We start from the raw sequence: 17,497 nt of genomic DNA, 5'->3' as shown, positions 1-17,497 counted from the left end.
ATCTGAGCAGCTGAGGTCTCCTGGGAAGCTAAATTGCCTTGTTGGTAAGTGGATTGAGTCACTGGGAAACAGACCATGAATTCTCCAGTAAAATGTGATTCAGTAAAGTGCAGCCCTCATCTCTCTCTCTCTCGCTCTGTGCCTGGACAAATTGAAACAGTGATTTCTCTTGGGCCTGCACACGCACACACACACACACACACACACACACACACACACACACGCAAACACACACACTGTGTGTGTGTGTTTGCCGCTGAGGCTGCCCATAGCTCTCTTACATAAGCCAGAGTGATGCAGCACGTTTGCATTGTTGTAGCAGGAAGTCACGGGGCCTTTTGTATTGTGTTTATTTCAAAGATGCTGGCTTTTTCCATTCAGCTGTGTGTGTGTGTGAGTGTGTGTGTGTATTTGTGTGTTAGTGTGAATGTTGAATGTGAACATCCTGTTGGGCTTGTAGTGTTCTCAAGAACTGAATGGGAGCCTGTGGCCATGGTGGAAGCACATTACATTGTGCTGTATTATCACTGTGAATGCGCCAGAACAAACTGAGCGTTGGTTTTTATATAAAAGTCAATAACTTTATTAACTTATTTAAATCTCACCTGTGATTTGCAGCCCTGTAGAGCGCTTCCTTGTACAATTAGCGCTTGGAGGTGCAATTTCTTTTCTCACCAGCTGGATTCAGGTGATATATATATATATATAATGATATTAATTGATTCGTTAGTGTATTAAAGAGCAGAAAAATACTCCGAGCCTGAGGAGATGTGTCTGAAATGTTTCATGCAGCTGGTTTAAAAGGAGATGAAACAGATAAATACAGCAAATACGTATGAGAGTGGAGCCAGTAAATGTTTACCATTGAATTAGCTAATTAAGAGATAAGCACACGGGTCTGATTGATCAGTCACGCCAGCACTAATTGTGATATCGCAGTATGACTGAAATTACAGGTAATTGAGCTTATTTTTTAAATTTTTTTTAAAGATTATTTTATTGCTGTAGTTTAGTGAAATGCTTCGTGCTTCTGTCAGGCTTTTTGTTCTTAATTTGACATCTCAGGCTCAAGCCACAATGACCCTGATGAAACCATCACAGGCTATTTTCTCTGTTTTTACAAAAAACAGAAACTATTAAGCAACACAGGCTGTGCAGGACTTCCCATAAAGTGATCTAAATCTGTGAAGCTTCCCTTTACTCTTTATTGGCTCAGCCCCATCCACCACTTTTTCTTAGTGTGTTTGAAGCAGTGAAGACTAATAAGGTTTTAATTTCCTAGTTTGAAAGTTACTCACCAAATTAAGTCCTGAGATGTGCCTGGAGTCGAACACAGCAAGGAGCATCAGACGGGCTGTAAAAAATAAAAAACAACTTTTACTAAAATTATTTGAAGGCAAAATAAAAGTCAGACGTTAAACTTATTACACATCTGTCCAGTTTGTTTCACCTCGAATTAAGTAACTCCCCAGGTTTGAGTAACATGTATTCAGAAATAACGCCAAAAAATAAAACCCTGTTTGTAAAACAGACGGAATATTCCTTTAATGATTTTGCTGCTGTCCATCCCACCCAGGTGGAGCTCAGCCTGCAGAGCAGCTTCCAGCCTGGCATGAAACTGGAAGTGGCCAATAAGAGCAACCCGGACACGTACTGGGTGGCCACCATCATCACCACATGTGGCCAGCTGCTGCTGCTGCGCTTCAGCGGCTACGGCGAAGACCGCAAGGCCGACTTCTGGTGTGACGTCATGACGGCCGAGCTGCACCCGGTGGGCTGGTGTGCCCAGAACAACAAGACCCTGATGCCCCCTGAAGGTAGGAAGGAACACCTTGAACGTCACCCGAATGTGGTCTCACACATAAGGTCTGACTTTAACTGGGCTGCGATTATTACCGTTCATTTTATAATCTCCCAGAATAAATAATCAAACTATCAACTGACTTCATGTTTTGCTGAGGATTCAGAGAAAGCACACTGACGGCACAGTTAGAGGCTGCAATTCAGACTGGATTTTGGCCATTAGTTTCTGGGTGGAACAGGAGTTCAGGCCTATTGGATAATAGATGCCCGGGCGTGACATGTCAGAGCCATTGTTCAGGCTCCACTCCCACATTTTAGATCAGGACAGTAAAACAATAAAACGCACATAAGTGATGTTAGACCAAATCCAGAGCAGTGTCTTTAGTGATGAGCTCAATCAGTAACGAGTCAATTAGAAAAGTTATTCTCTTTGTATAATTGAAGGCTGCTGATCAACCATCATTTTTCTCTGGTTTCTCTGATGTGAGAAGATTCAGCTGCTCATCACTAAAACACTTTTTGTTTATGACATCACAGACCAGGTAGAAATCCAAGAAAAAACCATTAATGCAGTGAAAAGCAGACAGTAAAAATCCTCTTTTCAGTCCGGTGGTCCTGTGTTTTAATTTACGTCACTACTTTTATTCGTTTGAGAGATTCTGACACATAATTCTGCTGCTATAATTTGCATTTCCTCCCTATTTTCGCTTCAGTTTCTAAAAGCAGATTATCTTCTGAGCAGCGCTTGTTGCAACAGGACCTTGTTTACTATAAGCACGGATGAATAGTGTCTTTTAGATGTGAGGGCACTTTGCAAAAATCTTTTCTGGGTGATTTTTTGTCTTTTATTAGCATTTTATGCACCATGTTATTTGACTTGACACTTTTTTTAAAAGAAAAAACATTTTAAATAGTTAGAAGTAAGAAAAAAACTCAAAACTATAAAATCTTTATATGAAAATGGGCAATTTAGATTTTACATATGAGCCGAAATGTCAGCTAAAGGGTGAGTCACTTCGTCCACTTTCAAGAGTCAGTATGAATTGAATGCACACACACACACACACACACACACACACACACACACACACACACACACACACACACACACCTCCCATCTTTACCTTGCAAAGAATGCCTTAAATAAACTGAGTGGAAAGACTGGTTTTCCTTGAAGCGCTTTGATTGTCAACTGCCATTTTTCTACACCTCACACCCTCGCCATCACACTCACTCACAGTCGCAGGATAAACGCAACACAGGCCGCTACTTTTCTAAAACAACCACCTTTAGCCTCTGAGAGCGTCTGGTACTTACAAACTAAAGGGCTATCCCTCACGTCTCCAGCAGCCATTCCCCTCCTGCTTCTATCGCTTTCACAACATCACAACTTTCCCTCACACCACCTGCAGCACCGACCCCTCAGCCTCATCCAGACCATTTATTTTTCCAGACACTTCCCCGCTCACAGACAGCGTGCACCGGTGTTGTTGTGGAGACGACCTGGAAATGTTTGCGCCTGACTTGGGCGTTCTCGCCCTCACACCAGCTCCAAATGTCCCTTTCGCTCAGCATCAGTGTATTCTTTATTCGTCTGCAGCAGCAGGCGGTTCAGCAATATCTGTATTCACAAGCTGCTCTATTCACATCTCACAGTGGATTGTTATCAAGCAGTGAAACAACACATTACATTTCCCTTTAGTGCTGCAGCACAGCAGCTGTTACTTTAGCTGTTTTTGTGTTTCACTGAAGGAGAGCTGAATATATGAGGTTCAACGGATCTGTTGATTTTCTCACGTAAGACGACAGAAAAAAAATCCCATTACAATTTTCTGACGCCCAAGTTCATCTATTTTGATTCATTTGATTAGCTCGTTTTAGGCAATTTTTGCTTAGAAGTGATTAGTTTTCTGCTGATTGATCAGTTTATTGAATAAACATCTCAGCTCTGCACAGAGTAAAATATATCAGCATGTAAATCACATCCAACTGATCAGATGTGAACTGTTTAAATTAGTAATGACTTGATTTTAAAGGAAAGAACTAGTTTAAACTCTCTTCTGCAAAATGCTCCAACTTATCGTCCTGTACTAAAATATCAACTTATGACAACTGAAGCGCTTCATCTTACACAAAGCACTTTCTCAATAATTAACCACCATCTTGACGTAACCTTACCCAGAGTTTCAGTTGCACTGGTCTAACCACACGTGGGACCCAGAATGTGAACCCTGGTCTCTCACTTTGTTTTTTTTAATATCAGTCATCCACACTGACCTCCCTGTTTGGTGCAAGTGTGATATGAAAGCACAGACTGACATACACACAAACCTCCCGGAGCAGAAATTCACTTCAAAATCTGTAAAGGCTCAAACTAAATGTCTCCAAACGACACCTGTGCACGTTTCACCTCGCCCCAGAGACGCACGCTCTAACTTTTGTCAGCGAACACAACCCAGGCAGCATTTACGCTTCCTCCAAAATCTGTTTGTTGAAGACACTTAGCAGCATATGAACATAACTGATTGAACAACCACATGATCCTCCATCAGTCTGAGCGTGAACAAAACTTGACAAAACCCATTTGCTGAATTAAGATTGAAAATATGAAAAACACGGAGCTTGGTAACAGTTTCTCCTGTGGAGGTGTGTATATTCATTTGTATCAAAGAAAATATGTTGTCCAGTAAAAACAAAACGTGACATTTTTCACGTTGCTGCATCTTTAACGGTGCAGCTTAAATCCTGTGATGAGGCAGGTTGATAAATTTAAAGAAACGTCTACAAGACACTGCCAATATGTGAATATGAACAGAGAAAGTATTGTGTTGCTTTGTTTCAAGGCTTTGCATCATGTCATGCATATTTCCATGTGTGTGCGTTGCTAGAATATGAGCAGAGAAAAGACGAGTGTGTACCTGTGAGAGCTTACACCTGTGTTACAGTTACCTGTTTTATTTGTTTCCTTTTTGTTTGTGTTTTGTTTCTCAGATAACATTTACCTAAGAAAAGGTAAGCAGCTCTAACAGCGCCTCTGACTAACTTCACCTGCCTGGCTCACTAGCACTGTGTCAATGCTCGGCCTCACAGCTGCATGTACAGTGTGCTTCCTCCTCCTCCTCTTCCTCTTTTCACCTCCGTACAGGAGGTGACCTCACAGCTCAGTTGCCCTGCCTCTTCTTGCATGTGACTCCTTCCTAGTTGAGTATTGAGTGGAATGTCTTAGCAGAGCAATATCACACACTCACACACACACACACACACACACACACACACACACACACACACACACACTGCTGTCTGTGCCTGCTAAGACCAAGCTGTGCTCGTATGATAAGTAGCGCAAGACGCAGCAGCTCAGTTAGAAACATGCTGCTTTGATAAACAGGCGTCTTCTGGTTGTGCAGCAAACAAACTGTGCCCTGCATCAGAAACAGCAGCTCACTGGTTCAAGAGACCAGATAAAAGGTCAGAGGTTAAAGGGCTGCTGGCTGTTAAAACCATGTGCTGGCTGATAAAACCCGTGTGTCATCGTCACCAGACACTTGTGACAATGTTCAACACAGATTTTTATCAGGTCGTTAGTGACTAAACTGTATTTGATGATAAGCCAAAGCATGACAGGAAATACACGAATGATTTTTAATCAATTGATTATCTATTCTACTAAATGTCTTATTAAGACATTCCAGATGTGTATATATGCAGATGTGGGAAATGAAATGAGATGTATGAGGATAAGTTCACCACTTATCCTCATACATCTCATTTCTTTTCCGTTAAGGGCTGGTGCAGAACTGCTTCCCCTGCTTTGTTCTTATTTTTGTCTCTTTGTGTATTGTTTTTCTGTTTTCAGCTCTGGATGTGAGTGGGTGGGTGTGTAGGGATGTGAGGATGTAGGACTTTTCTGCCTGGTGACACCACCGAAAATCATTACCCAAAAAAAAAAAAAAAAAAAAACAACACAGAAAATGTCAGATATTGAGGAACATTCGCTGTCTGCTCCCTGACACCACGTTTTTGTTTTCCCCATAGCCAAAACATTTTCTTCAAATGACATCAGGAAGGCTTCTCAGAAGCCGTGGGTGTAGTAGTGTTTGTTTTTTTTTTTAGAAATGTGCTACAACAATTGGTGAAATAATCTTACCACAAGGTCTTTTCAACACTGAGCTGAAGCTTGTGAGTTTCACACGATTGATCTCAGCAGACAACGTTTGCACAGTCGCTCTGAACTGTAGATGTGTTTGCAATTTAACGACGTCAGTTTGATTTTACCCAAACGTTCATTCTAGACCCTTGAAACAGCAGGTTTGTCTGTTTAACAATTACATCCTTATTTGGAAACAGAAAGATGTTCAGTGCCATGATTGGGTCAGTTTACCCACATTACAAAACCTCAGGTTCTTACTTGCAGATACAACGTTCTGCTTAAGAAATGTTCTCCATGAAGCATGCTGTCAGTGTGCTGTTTGGGTTTCCAAGACTAATGGGGACATTATTTATGTAAAGATACTCGATGTTCCTGATGAACATTTTTTAGAGTGTCTTTTCAAAGCTCTGAGCGCCAGAGTAAATTCCATTCGGGCTGAATAAAACCAAAACTATCTGCGTGGCTTGATAAAGATGGATGTTTGTGGTGAGTCACATTTTCAAGGAAAGCTCAGGATGATTGAGGCAAAAAGCAGCAAATACATCTGAGCGGCTGGAACCAGCGACTAATTGGCCTCATTTAATATAAAGTAATGATTCTTATTTTTGTATTCAGAAGATGTGATGTGATCAGAACATAATTAGAAAAAAAACTTCATGTCAAGCTGAGACTTAGCCCAACTATGCCCATGAGCTTAGAAAGAGTCTCCATTCTGAAATGCACTGATGGGCTCTTGTTTTTGGTCCTCAGAAAGCAGCTGTGTCCCCACAATGTGACTGTGTAAACAGATTTATGTCTGCACAACATGAGCCACACACACACACACACACACTCACACACTCACACACACACACACTCACACACTCAGCTCCTTCGCCTCGCCCTGCTAACTGATGCGTTCAGCAAAGCTCTTGTGCTCATCAAATCAGCACCCAAATTAATCAGCTCTCTGTTTGCAAGAACAACACACGAGTCTGCGGCGCTGCGAGCACTTCACTGGCATAATCTGCTCATTTTTAGAAATTAGAAAGTCATTTAAAAGGCAGTTAACAGGTTAAACTTAGATTAGGCTCCCACACATAATGACTCAATGTCCCTCCTGCTGCTGGAATATTAGTTGAATCTTACACTTAATTTATATGAGGTGAAAATAATTCACATGTTTTTGAAAATGCATAATGAATGTAAAATAAGTGCAGGTAAATCTTGGAAAATAAAGCTTTTAATTTACAGGTGAGTTAAAAAAGTTCAGGTGGTTCAGGAAATGAACTTTTAGGGTTTTTGAATCTGTATGAAGCCTCAGGGTCAGGAAAACAAAGTGCTGTGAATTCCCTCGGTCTCTTGTGCACGTGCACGTGTGTGTGTGTGTGTGTGTAGGATTCATTCAGTCATTTCATGTAAAGAGCTTTTTAAAGCTACGTCACAGGTTTGGTCATGTGCTAAGGTAGCTGCTCACTGAACAGATCCTCCTGAGATCATTTGCATAATGAATTCACCACACTGCTTCTTGCCGGAGCCGACTGGAGATGCTGCTCTGAGACAGACATGCCTCCTGCTCTGTGTGTGTGTGTGTGTGTGTGTGTGTCACTGTGTCGCCGGTTGTGTTTGGACCAATAATAGCACAGTGCTGAGAAACAAGAGACAGGTTTAGCTGGGCTGAAAGGTGAATCTATGATTCTGGGTTTGTTAACTTACATTGCACGATGTAGATTTGTACATTTTACTTTTTTGTTTTAAAGCTACAACCTTAAATTCTTTTCTTTCTCATGACAATGGCTTTACATTACCTGTTTTTCCCACTAAGACTAAAGATATTCAGCAGGTTCGCACAAAGAAAATGTGTCACGTTTTTACTTAATAATTAATAATTACTTGATGAATGATTGACTTAAAGACTGACAGCGTGATCACTTCACTCCTAATTTGTCTAATATAAACAGATGACAGACTTTCTTCAGGCTAAGGGGGAAACTATCACTCACACAACGGCCTCATGCCGACCACCACAGCTCCGCCGGTCTCTACACAGTTTAGTGTATCTGTAACCAGCTGAGCTCCAACATGTGGTCACGTTACTGAGGACGTGCATGTGATCTAAGGTGTAGCTGCAGGTGTTAAACTCAGCTGAACAGGAGGCGGAGCTGCAACCGTCATCAGCCTTTTCCACCATCAACAACAGCCCAAACGCAAACATTTATCGTTGTTTGTGCTCTCAACATCAGCAGCGATGACTTGCTCACTACTGATAAAGCATAAAGAGAGGGCAGTAATAACAGCACAATGAGATTTCCATTACAGACAAATGCAAAACGATGACTAGTTCATCTGAAAGTGGCTGTAAAGGCTCTTCCTCATTCATTGCCAGGTGATGCTGCACTACGGTCACAATTGTTTGTTGTGTTTGTGTCTGTGATAATTAATACAACAACGTTCACTGCACTGAAAACAACAGGTTTATCATATGAAATTTGACATGTGATGGAAAAATATTTGTGCAGATCACTGCAGCCTGAAAACTGCCTGAATCTCATACTAAAAACCAGCAGCTCAGCAAACACAAACATCATGTAAAACAAGGTGTCTGGAGTCAGACACACAGCTTCACATTCTGCCAGCCCGTCCTGCTGTAACCTCGTGATTTGCATAACCTCACAATGGTTGTGTTTTCTCTTGAGTGAATGTGTGTTTGTCTTTTTGTGTGCACAGCCATAATATTTATAAGCAGTGCAATCTGAGAAGCTTTTTTCATGAATGGAGAGCAGAATCAAAGTGTATGTGACAGTACGTGGGTACTGTGAAGCCCACACACACACACACACACACACACACACACACACACGTCTTTACATCTCCACGTGTGCCGCTCCAGCGGGGCCCTTCAGCGCTCGGCGCTAACGCTGCACTGAGGCGAATCATATTTACACAAATTGTCTAACGTCCCTTGGCCCCGTCATTAAAGGAGCTGTAAAAATGTTAACAACATGGCATTTACTCCTGTCCAGGCATAATTCAGCCGACGACGACAGCGCTCCGCGTTTCAACAAGCTCACACGTTTGTGTTGTGTGGCAGTTTACATGCGGCCGCGTGCTGCAGTCATTATGCTCACGGCCTATTTGGAAAGCCTGTCAGTTAAAATGGAAGTAGGTAATTGTTTGAACTGTCTAGGCTTTTTATCCTTGTGCGTTCAGTGTTGCTCATCTCCACGCCAGCGCATAATGACTGGATAAGACAGAGGGGGAATCAAGCGTAATTTGCTCCCATTAACTCTGATTAGAATCTGTTGCACTGCTGTGATCGCAGCTAAAAACACAGAAACGATTTTTCTTCTCTAATTATAACATTGATTATCTAAAGTAAAGCTTTTAAATAAGCCTTGTGCACAAAGCCGAGGTTGTTTACAGAGAAGAGGAGCAGGCAGAACATGCAAATACCTAGTTTCAAGCATATGCATACTCATATTAGTGTGTTGTTTCTTTAATGCCAGATATTTCCTTCAGCCAGCTCTGGTGCAGCTTAGGCCTCTGGGAGGGGGAGGAGGTGAGGTTGGCACTGGGATAGTGCAGGAGGATGGAGGAGGAGGTGGAGGAGAGAGGTGTTTTAAATATCTCCTCCCTCAAGGTTAATTATGCACTTATTGTTATGTGAAAGTCAGGCTTTCAGCACTGTGGGTCTGCTGCCTTCAGGATGGAAATGAAGAAAAATAGATACTTATTTTTATACACAGTACTAGAGTATAGTAAAACTGCAGGATGGGGGAGGGGAGCTGGAGGAGAGGGAAAGAGAAAGAGAAAGAGAGAGAGAGAGAGAAGCATGAAGGATGTTGAAGTTCACGTGTTTTTGCTTCTTTTGCTGCTGTTCAGCTGAGCTCTAAATGGCATCATGACTAATCATGGCAGGATCTGTAAATATAGTGTCTATTTCTGCACACACAACAACACAGGGCTGTGTGTGCAGCATGCATGTGTTTGTCACTGTGCATACACTTGCAAAGTCTAGCAGCAGCAGCAGCAGCAGCGAGGAGAGAAAACAGTCTCACAGGAAAAAACTGGCATTATTAAAGCAGCGTGCAGAAAAATGGTTTCTCCTGTGTTGACACATTGAGTTGTTTACTTTATTTAGGCAGGACCTCCAGAGCCCAGAGCCAGGAGGGGGTTTATAGATTTGGTCTCATAAGTCAATTGTGTTTTTAAAACTATTTTTACTGAAATCTCTGCTCTCAGGAGGCTTTATATGGACTTTAATAAAAAAAGGTTGTAGCACTCGGGAAATAGTTAAGTGGGAAAAGTAAAGTAAAGTGAAGAAAGATTTAGCCCTTAGTTTCTCTAACAGGGAGACAGCTCCCCCGATACAGGAGCAGCTGTAGACTTTGTTTACGCATATTGCAAATTCGTTTGTTGCCCGACCGCACCTGAAGTTCATACCGTCTGCGATTAATAATAATAAAATGATATGCACCAAAGTAAAACACCTTATTATTATGACTTCCTGTCTTATAATTTCTACATGTTGTTTTCAGGTGTTTTGACCATATTTTATATTACATGTTTATTTTCATAGCTGTGAGATCGTTCCACTTAATTAGAAGCTACTGAGTCTTAATTATGAGGTATGGCCAGCATAGGTTTTTTTTTTTCTCTTTGGTGAACGCTTTTGCACACACACACACACACACACACACACACACACACACACACACACACACACACACACACACACACACACACACACACACACACACACACACACACACACTCGGAGTCTGTCCTTGAACAAATTCATGGTGCTGCACACCTGGACAGTCACGGTGTGAAGAGGCTGCATGTCGGACGGCAGTTTGGAAAGTCAGAGGAAAATAGTTGGACTGAGAAATACAAAAAAAAAAAAAAAAAAACACAAATCAGATCTTGATAAAGAAAGCAAACACTGTCCATATGCTCAAAGTCTAGTGTGTTCTCTTGACTCTTTATCTTGGAAATACACACATTTCACCAACAGACCAGGCAAAACAAAACAGAACATTCCAGCAGAAACACTTCGCAGGGCCAACTAACCTAAATCCAGAACTTTTCATTATCAGCAGCAACGTGCTTGGGCCTATGGATCACATTTCACTTTCAGTTCAGCTTGATGCTAATCAGTGCTGCAGGTATTGTCAGTTGTCAACATTTTGGAGTCATTCTGTAACTGTGACTCATTTGGCAACGTTTCGGTGACTCCCACTAGTGTGAGTTTGTGGAGGGTTTTTTTTTGTTGTTTTTTTCTGTAAGCGACTAACAGGAAAACACGCCGGGCACCGAAGGCCACACAGCATCTTCCTTGGAACTCCTTGGAATGTCAGCTCTGTTTTTTTGGAGGAGGTGGAGATAATCATGAGGCTGATATCGCGAGTCAAATTATGTAACACTGTGGGAAACAGGAAGCAGCCTAATCCACATTTCCCCATGCAAATTTGCTGAAAGTCGTCTTTTTAGCATGGGCCTGGAGCTGTGGTCACTGTGGGCATTTGTGCATACTGCTATTAGTCACATTCTGTAATAAGTGTACAGTGTACAAAACAAGGAAGGCACATCACCCATTGAGACATATAACAGCTTTGATTGGTTAATGCTGTGACTCCTTGTTTTTCTGGTTGTTACCTAAAAACTTTGTTTTTTTTAAATAAGAAGAGACTGATTTAAACATTCAGCCAGATCTAACGTTCTCTGCATTCGGAAATTCAGAACATTTTTCCTGTAAGAAAACAGTGCGGTTTACTGTAAACAAGGTGAATCATCTGTGGTGGGGACAGAAAACGCTTCCAGTAATAGTTGGTGGAGAGAAAACTGGGAAGGAAATGCAAATAATACATATATATATATGTGTGTGTGTGTGTGTGTGTGTGTGTACTCCGTGCATATACATCCAGCTATAAAGATTCATACTATTGCATATACGGTACATACATCTATATATAGTTCCTGTATATTTCTTATTTTTGCACATTCATATGTGTATATATATATATATATATATATATATATGTGTGTATTATTTGCATATATCTATATATATATATATATACACACATATCTGTAAACATACATTTACTGTACATTCATTTATACTATTACTCTATGCACAATATCCATCTATGCTCACTTATATACTATTCATATTCAAATTCAATTTATATATAGCTTTTATTTATATCCGTTTTCTATATATCTGTTCATATTGCACTGCTAACTTGCACTTCTGGTTAGATGCTAACTGCATTTCGTTGCCTTGACTCTACTCTCTCTAAAATAAGATGCACGTTCAGTTGCTGAGTAATTAATATGGCCAAACTAAGCAAATGCTTTTACTGCAAAGACCCTACAGAGCCAGGGTAAACGTACGCAGTTAGTCTGATCGGTCGTCTTCTCTGAACAGCGTGGGCGTGTTAGGGACGATTTACCAATATAATGTTCCTGCTGGTTCACAGACCGGGGACCTCATCAGCCAGAATAACTGAAAACATCTGTGTAGGTGTTCACTTCCTTTAAAATCAGCTTTTTGTTTAGGGCCAGACACTGTGGATGTGCTTCTATTCACACGACAGTCGGCGAAAGTGTATGCAAACTGCTTTCTGTGTTGGAAAACACAGCGTGACGTCCGACAGCAAGACGCAGAACAGCTTCTTTGTTGTGTTTGGCTCAACACCATAAAAACATAAAAAAAACAGACACTGTACATTTCCAGATTTTACAGGTTAAAACCAAAACTAAAGAGCCAGGCTGATGCTACACGGGGCATTTTTGAGGGAAAGAAAATTAGTAAATTGCTGGTGAACAAATTCATCTGCGTGTTTGTCGTCTATGATCCTGCAGGCTGACTTAATTATTAGTATTTCTATCTATTTTCCTGTTATTTTAGCATTTTTCAAGGTTGCCGCACTTGCCTCATTTGTTTCTTAATGTCACAGTGAAGCTGACATTTTCAGTTCAGATTTCAGCTGCTTTCAGATGTGGCCTTCAACCTGACACAAATTTAATTTCCGACGGCGTGACCTCAGCCTCAACAGTCATGTTTGAATTCATGCACCATTTACCGCTCGCAGAGGAAGTTACACCCTAAAACCTTTGATACCTGAAATTCTGGATGGAACTTGTTACTGTTCCCACCGCGGAGCTACACTGCTGCTCTGCAAAAAAAAAGCCACAATTGAAAGGCTTTGGTCAAATTTGCAGCCACTGATCTGCACATCAACAGTAAATTGCCACAATTCAGTGTTTTTCCTTTGCACCGTTTGCTTCTGTAGAAGCCTGGCTGATGTCTTTTTGCTTTTTCTCTTGTATTTGCAAGCCCAGAAATCATCTCAGTCAAATAAAGAATCTGAATTGAGCATTAATGTTTGCAGTGTGAACAAAGCCACTGAGGCTTCAGAGGCTCTTCCAGGAAAAACAACACTGAATACATGAATTTTTTTCTACGTCTTTAGCATAAAATCAATTGAACTCGGAGCAGTTCATTGTTAAACTACTGCACATCTGCAGCTTTAATTAAAAATCCTTGACGCCTCGATAAACCAGCGTTAGTAGAAATGCTGTGTGTTTATGTTTTCAAGTACATGCATGCACTTTCTCATGCATGCTGTTCTCTGGAGACTACACCTAACAAAGCTCTGCAGTCACACACGTTTAATAATTTACAACCACACAAGAACGTAACAGTGTGCTCTCTTTCCTTTGTCCGCATGCTTTTCAGTCTCTGTTCGCTGTGTTTTTGTCCGTTTGCAGCCATCAAGGAGAAATACAGCGACTGGACAGAGTTCCTCATTCAGGACCTGACCGGCTCCAGGACGGCACCGGCCAACCTGCTGGAGGGGGTGAGTGTGAATGTCTGCACCGGTTATGTAAAAATTAGGATTCATATTTCTACTGTTCTAAATTGGGCTTTAATTATTTAATGGATTGCAACACATGTTGCTTGACGGAAAGGAAAGGACAGAACTTTTGTAATTCAATTTAGCAGCTACTGTAACTTAGGAAGGAGGAAGAAGAAAGTCAAGCAAATGTTTGGACCTGACATGCAGGTTGCAGCTTTTAGTGGTGCCTGTTAGCACAGCTCTCTGGGAGGAAATCGAGCTAGGAATTATAGAAAAGATAGATTTTATTTTTAGGTCACTGCAGTACGAAGCTGAAAGCTCTTAATTAAAGTCACTTTTCTGACCAAACATTTTGAGCGTTTTGTCTCTGCTGGGGAAATGATGACAGAGCAGGAGCAGCACCCACAGACCGTGGCCGGAGTTGAACTGGTGAAACGAGGGTTCGGAGTCGGTGCTTTAACACCTCAGCACCTGGGGCTGCTGCTTTCTGGTGGACCGTTAGATAAGAGGACTGATACAGGCCTCTGCTGCAGCCTTTCTTTATAACAGTCAGATATGAGAGTGCTATCAAACTCTACACACGACACAGATACGTTTATCTCCCAGCATGTCAGCTTATTGATTTAAAGTGAAGCAGCAGAGACAGAGCAGCCAGCACTAAAACCCACAGAGGAACAAACTTTAGAAAGCAGCTAAAAAAGAAACCGTACATGTTAAAACAGGTTCATCAGTTCACTGAAACATTAAAGAAAAAGCAGCTTAAGAGTGTTTTTAACTTCTGACTCACTGAGCAGGCTGACTATCTAACGTTCTCTCCCACCTGTACGGTCAGATAATACAGAGAAGTGTCTGCACTGCTGACCTTTTTACTCCAGGTGTATAAGACCAGCTTCCTCTTTTGTTACCTCTTAGACTGTAAATGTAACACACCTGCACATCACAACCTTAGTTGTTTAACACAGAAACACAATAAGATGAAAAATGGGAACTGTCTGTCTGTCTGTCTGTCTGTCTGTCTGTCTGTCTGTCTGTCTGTCAGCCTCTGCGAGGTAAGAACACGGTGGATCTGATTGTGGAGGATTCGGTTTTGGAGCTTCAGGATATTTCGGATCCCTTCCTGTACTGGCCCGCCCGCGTCATCCGGAACGTCGGAGGGAGGCTGCGCCTGCGTTACGCTGGTCTCTCTGATGATCACCAGACCCTGGACATTTGGCTGTTTTACCTGGACATGAGACTCCGGCCCCTCGGCTGGGCCCTGGAGAACCATCTCGCCTTAGAACCGCCCACAGGTGATCATCTAATCCGCTAACACTGACTTTTCTGAAACGTGTGTGAGACAGTTAATGATCCTTAATGAGTCTTTTTTTCTTTATGATGTCTAAGGCCACCGACATTTCATAGATGAAGCACCAGCTGCTTTGGTAGTTTTGTACCGTTCTGTGCTAATTAACTGGGTTTTACTTGGACAAAGGTTCTTCTCAAACTGCTGAATATTTAAAAGAGGAATTTCAATCGTATCATCTGTGAATTTTAGTTTTAATTAGGCCAGTCTACACCTCAAAGCGTTGTAACTTACGTAGAATCATAAGAAACAGAACTTTTCCAACATATTTTCTCTCCTCAGAGCTCAGGTCTCTAAAGAGCACCCCCGACTGGCAGCAAGCCCTGGAGGACGCTCAGCTGGACGGGCAGAAGAGGCCGCTGCCGCTCGAGGTGTTCAAGGTGAGTCGCAAACACATTTAATTTCTGCTCTTTTCACTGTGTGTGTGTGTGTGTGTGTGTGTGTGTGTGTGAGGGTGTGTGTGTGTGTGTGTGAGTGATGGCACGGGGCCACGCTGTAGGACTGCCTGGGTGAGACGAGACTGTTTTTGTGGCTGTTTTTATGATTTCAAACTCAGATGATAAATGGTAGCACTTTATTTTACGGGTCCATAATTAGATGTTTCCTAGTAGATATTTCTTTATTAACATAGTCAACTTCCTACTCTGTGTTTTATTGTCTCTTCTATGTCCAACTGACCTACCCAGGTCACTGGAATTGATTAAGTAGAGGCCTGTTATATGAGGATAGAGTCTCTAGCAATAAATCACGCCACCAGTGCTCCAGGATTGAAATGCATTAAACTCCTGCTGTGTTATGCACGAGCAGGGAGATCTAATGCATTAAAACAAACACTCCTCCTACAGAATAAGACTCAAACGACAAAAACTTCGGTCTTACCAGAAAAAAAACAACAAAAAAAAAAACAGGCTGGAATGAGCTGCACTCATTTGGACTGAAATAATAAAGAGACCGGACAAAGATGATGAATCTGTCAGTTCAGTCCAAAAACTGAACACACCAAACAAAAACTTCTCCACCACACCTGACAAGTTCTCAGGGGCATGAGAAGATTTTATTAATAAGTCTAATCTCAACACTGAGAAAGAAAATCATCATTTGTACAGCTTTTCTTATCTCCACCGTCACTGTACAGGAGGTCAGAACAAAACAAACATCTCAGGAACCGGTTCTGTCCACAAAGAAGAGAAGAAGAACACAAACACAAATCCTATCGATGTCAAATGCAACAAAAGCTGATATAACACTTCCTGCACCTTTTCATTACCCATTAATCCGTGAACACTCACCCACAGTGGGCGCTTCATTCATAACATACCCACCCAGCAGGGTTCGCATGACCCACATTGTCTTGCCTTATCAGAAGTGGAGCACATTTGTCTAAAAGTCTTGACTTTTCTGTGTTAGGACCACGAAGACCTGCCCAAGCACTCCTTCAAAACAGGGATGAAGCTGGAGATGGTTTCTGCATGGGAGCAGCTCCAGATCTGCCCCGTTTCTGTCACCAAGGTGAGCCACGCTGAAAGAGCCTGAAACTATGTCTTATCAAGGGAAACTATCCAGCAGACTCCTCCCTCCTGCATTCTTCAACTGCCTCTAAGAACATGGCTACGGATTTTTTACATGTTTTTGCCAAGGAGGTTTTTGGACTCCAGGGCCTGGTATCTTGAGTATTTTATCTTATGTGTGCCAGAGTATTTTTGTCTGTATTTTAACCAGTTTGGATTAATAAAACCACCAACACTTTGTATACCTGTAATGATTTAAATAAGCAGTTTTACAAAAACACGAATCTTGAATCTGAAATCTGAAAAATGTTATTCCAGCTTATTCATGTATTCTGTTTGACATTGGAGACTGGAACAAATAAGGGTTTTTTAAATTTATTTATTTATTTTTATTTATATAAGAAAGATGTAAATAAAGATGTTTATCATTATTTTTTTTTTTTTTTAGATTTTTAAAAAGGGGACGTGGTTTTTATTTAGATTTGAATTATTATGGCTCCTGTTTGCTTCTATATGAAACCTAAAGGCACATCCAGCGATTTAGTACTTCACCTCCCTAAACATGTGGGTGTGTCAGATACATATTTTTAAAAAGAAAAGTTTAACCCTAAAGCAGCCGACGTGAAAACAACGTTAGAATAAGGTTTTGCTGCAGCACCGCAGGACGAGTGCGCAGCATGAACTAGTCCATTACAGGCCAGGTGAATCTGTCGGAGCACGTTAGCACAGTCAAGGTAAAACTAGGCCACGTTTAAGGGAGTGTGCGTGTTTGGCTATTAAATTAACATACCTATTACTGGTAAATTAACATACCTATTACTGTATTTGTCTGTTGTAGTTAAATTTA

At 41.4% G+C, this 17,497-nt stretch overlaps 1 protein-coding gene across 4 annotated transcripts in view; it reads left to right on the top strand.

Annotated features, from left to right (window-relative positions):
* sfmbt2 (Scm like with four mbt domains 2) overlaps positions 1-17,497 on the top strand; it is a 39,470-nt gene that overhangs the window by 10,754 nt on the left and 11,219 nt on the right. For 3 of the 4 annotated variants that reach the window (XM_026327002.2, XM_026327003.1, XM_026327004.1), the window contains exons 4-9: positions 1,577-1,817; positions 4,795-4,815; positions 13,712-13,800; positions 14,840-15,089; positions 15,425-15,522; positions 16,550-16,651. In XM_026327002.2, coding sequence (XP_026182787.1) covers positions 1,577-1,817; positions 4,795-4,815; positions 13,712-13,800; positions 14,840-15,089; positions 15,425-15,522; positions 16,550-16,651 — 801 coding nt within the window. The remainder of the gene's footprint in view (positions 1-1,576; positions 1,818-4,794; positions 4,816-13,711; positions 13,801-14,839; positions 15,090-15,424; positions 15,523-16,549; positions 16,652-17,497) is intronic. The other variant, XM_026327005.1, reaches the window with a different exon arrangement.

This window comes from Mastacembelus armatus, chromosome 23 (genome assembly GCF_900324485.2).
Source record: "Mastacembelus armatus chromosome 23, fMasArm1.2, whole genome shotgun sequence".
NCBI lineage: Eukaryota > Metazoa > Chordata > Actinopteri > Synbranchiformes > Mastacembelidae > Mastacembelus > Mastacembelus armatus.
The sequence above is the reverse complement of the archived record's forward strand: the minus strand, read 5'-3'. Positions and strand labels throughout refer to the sequence as shown.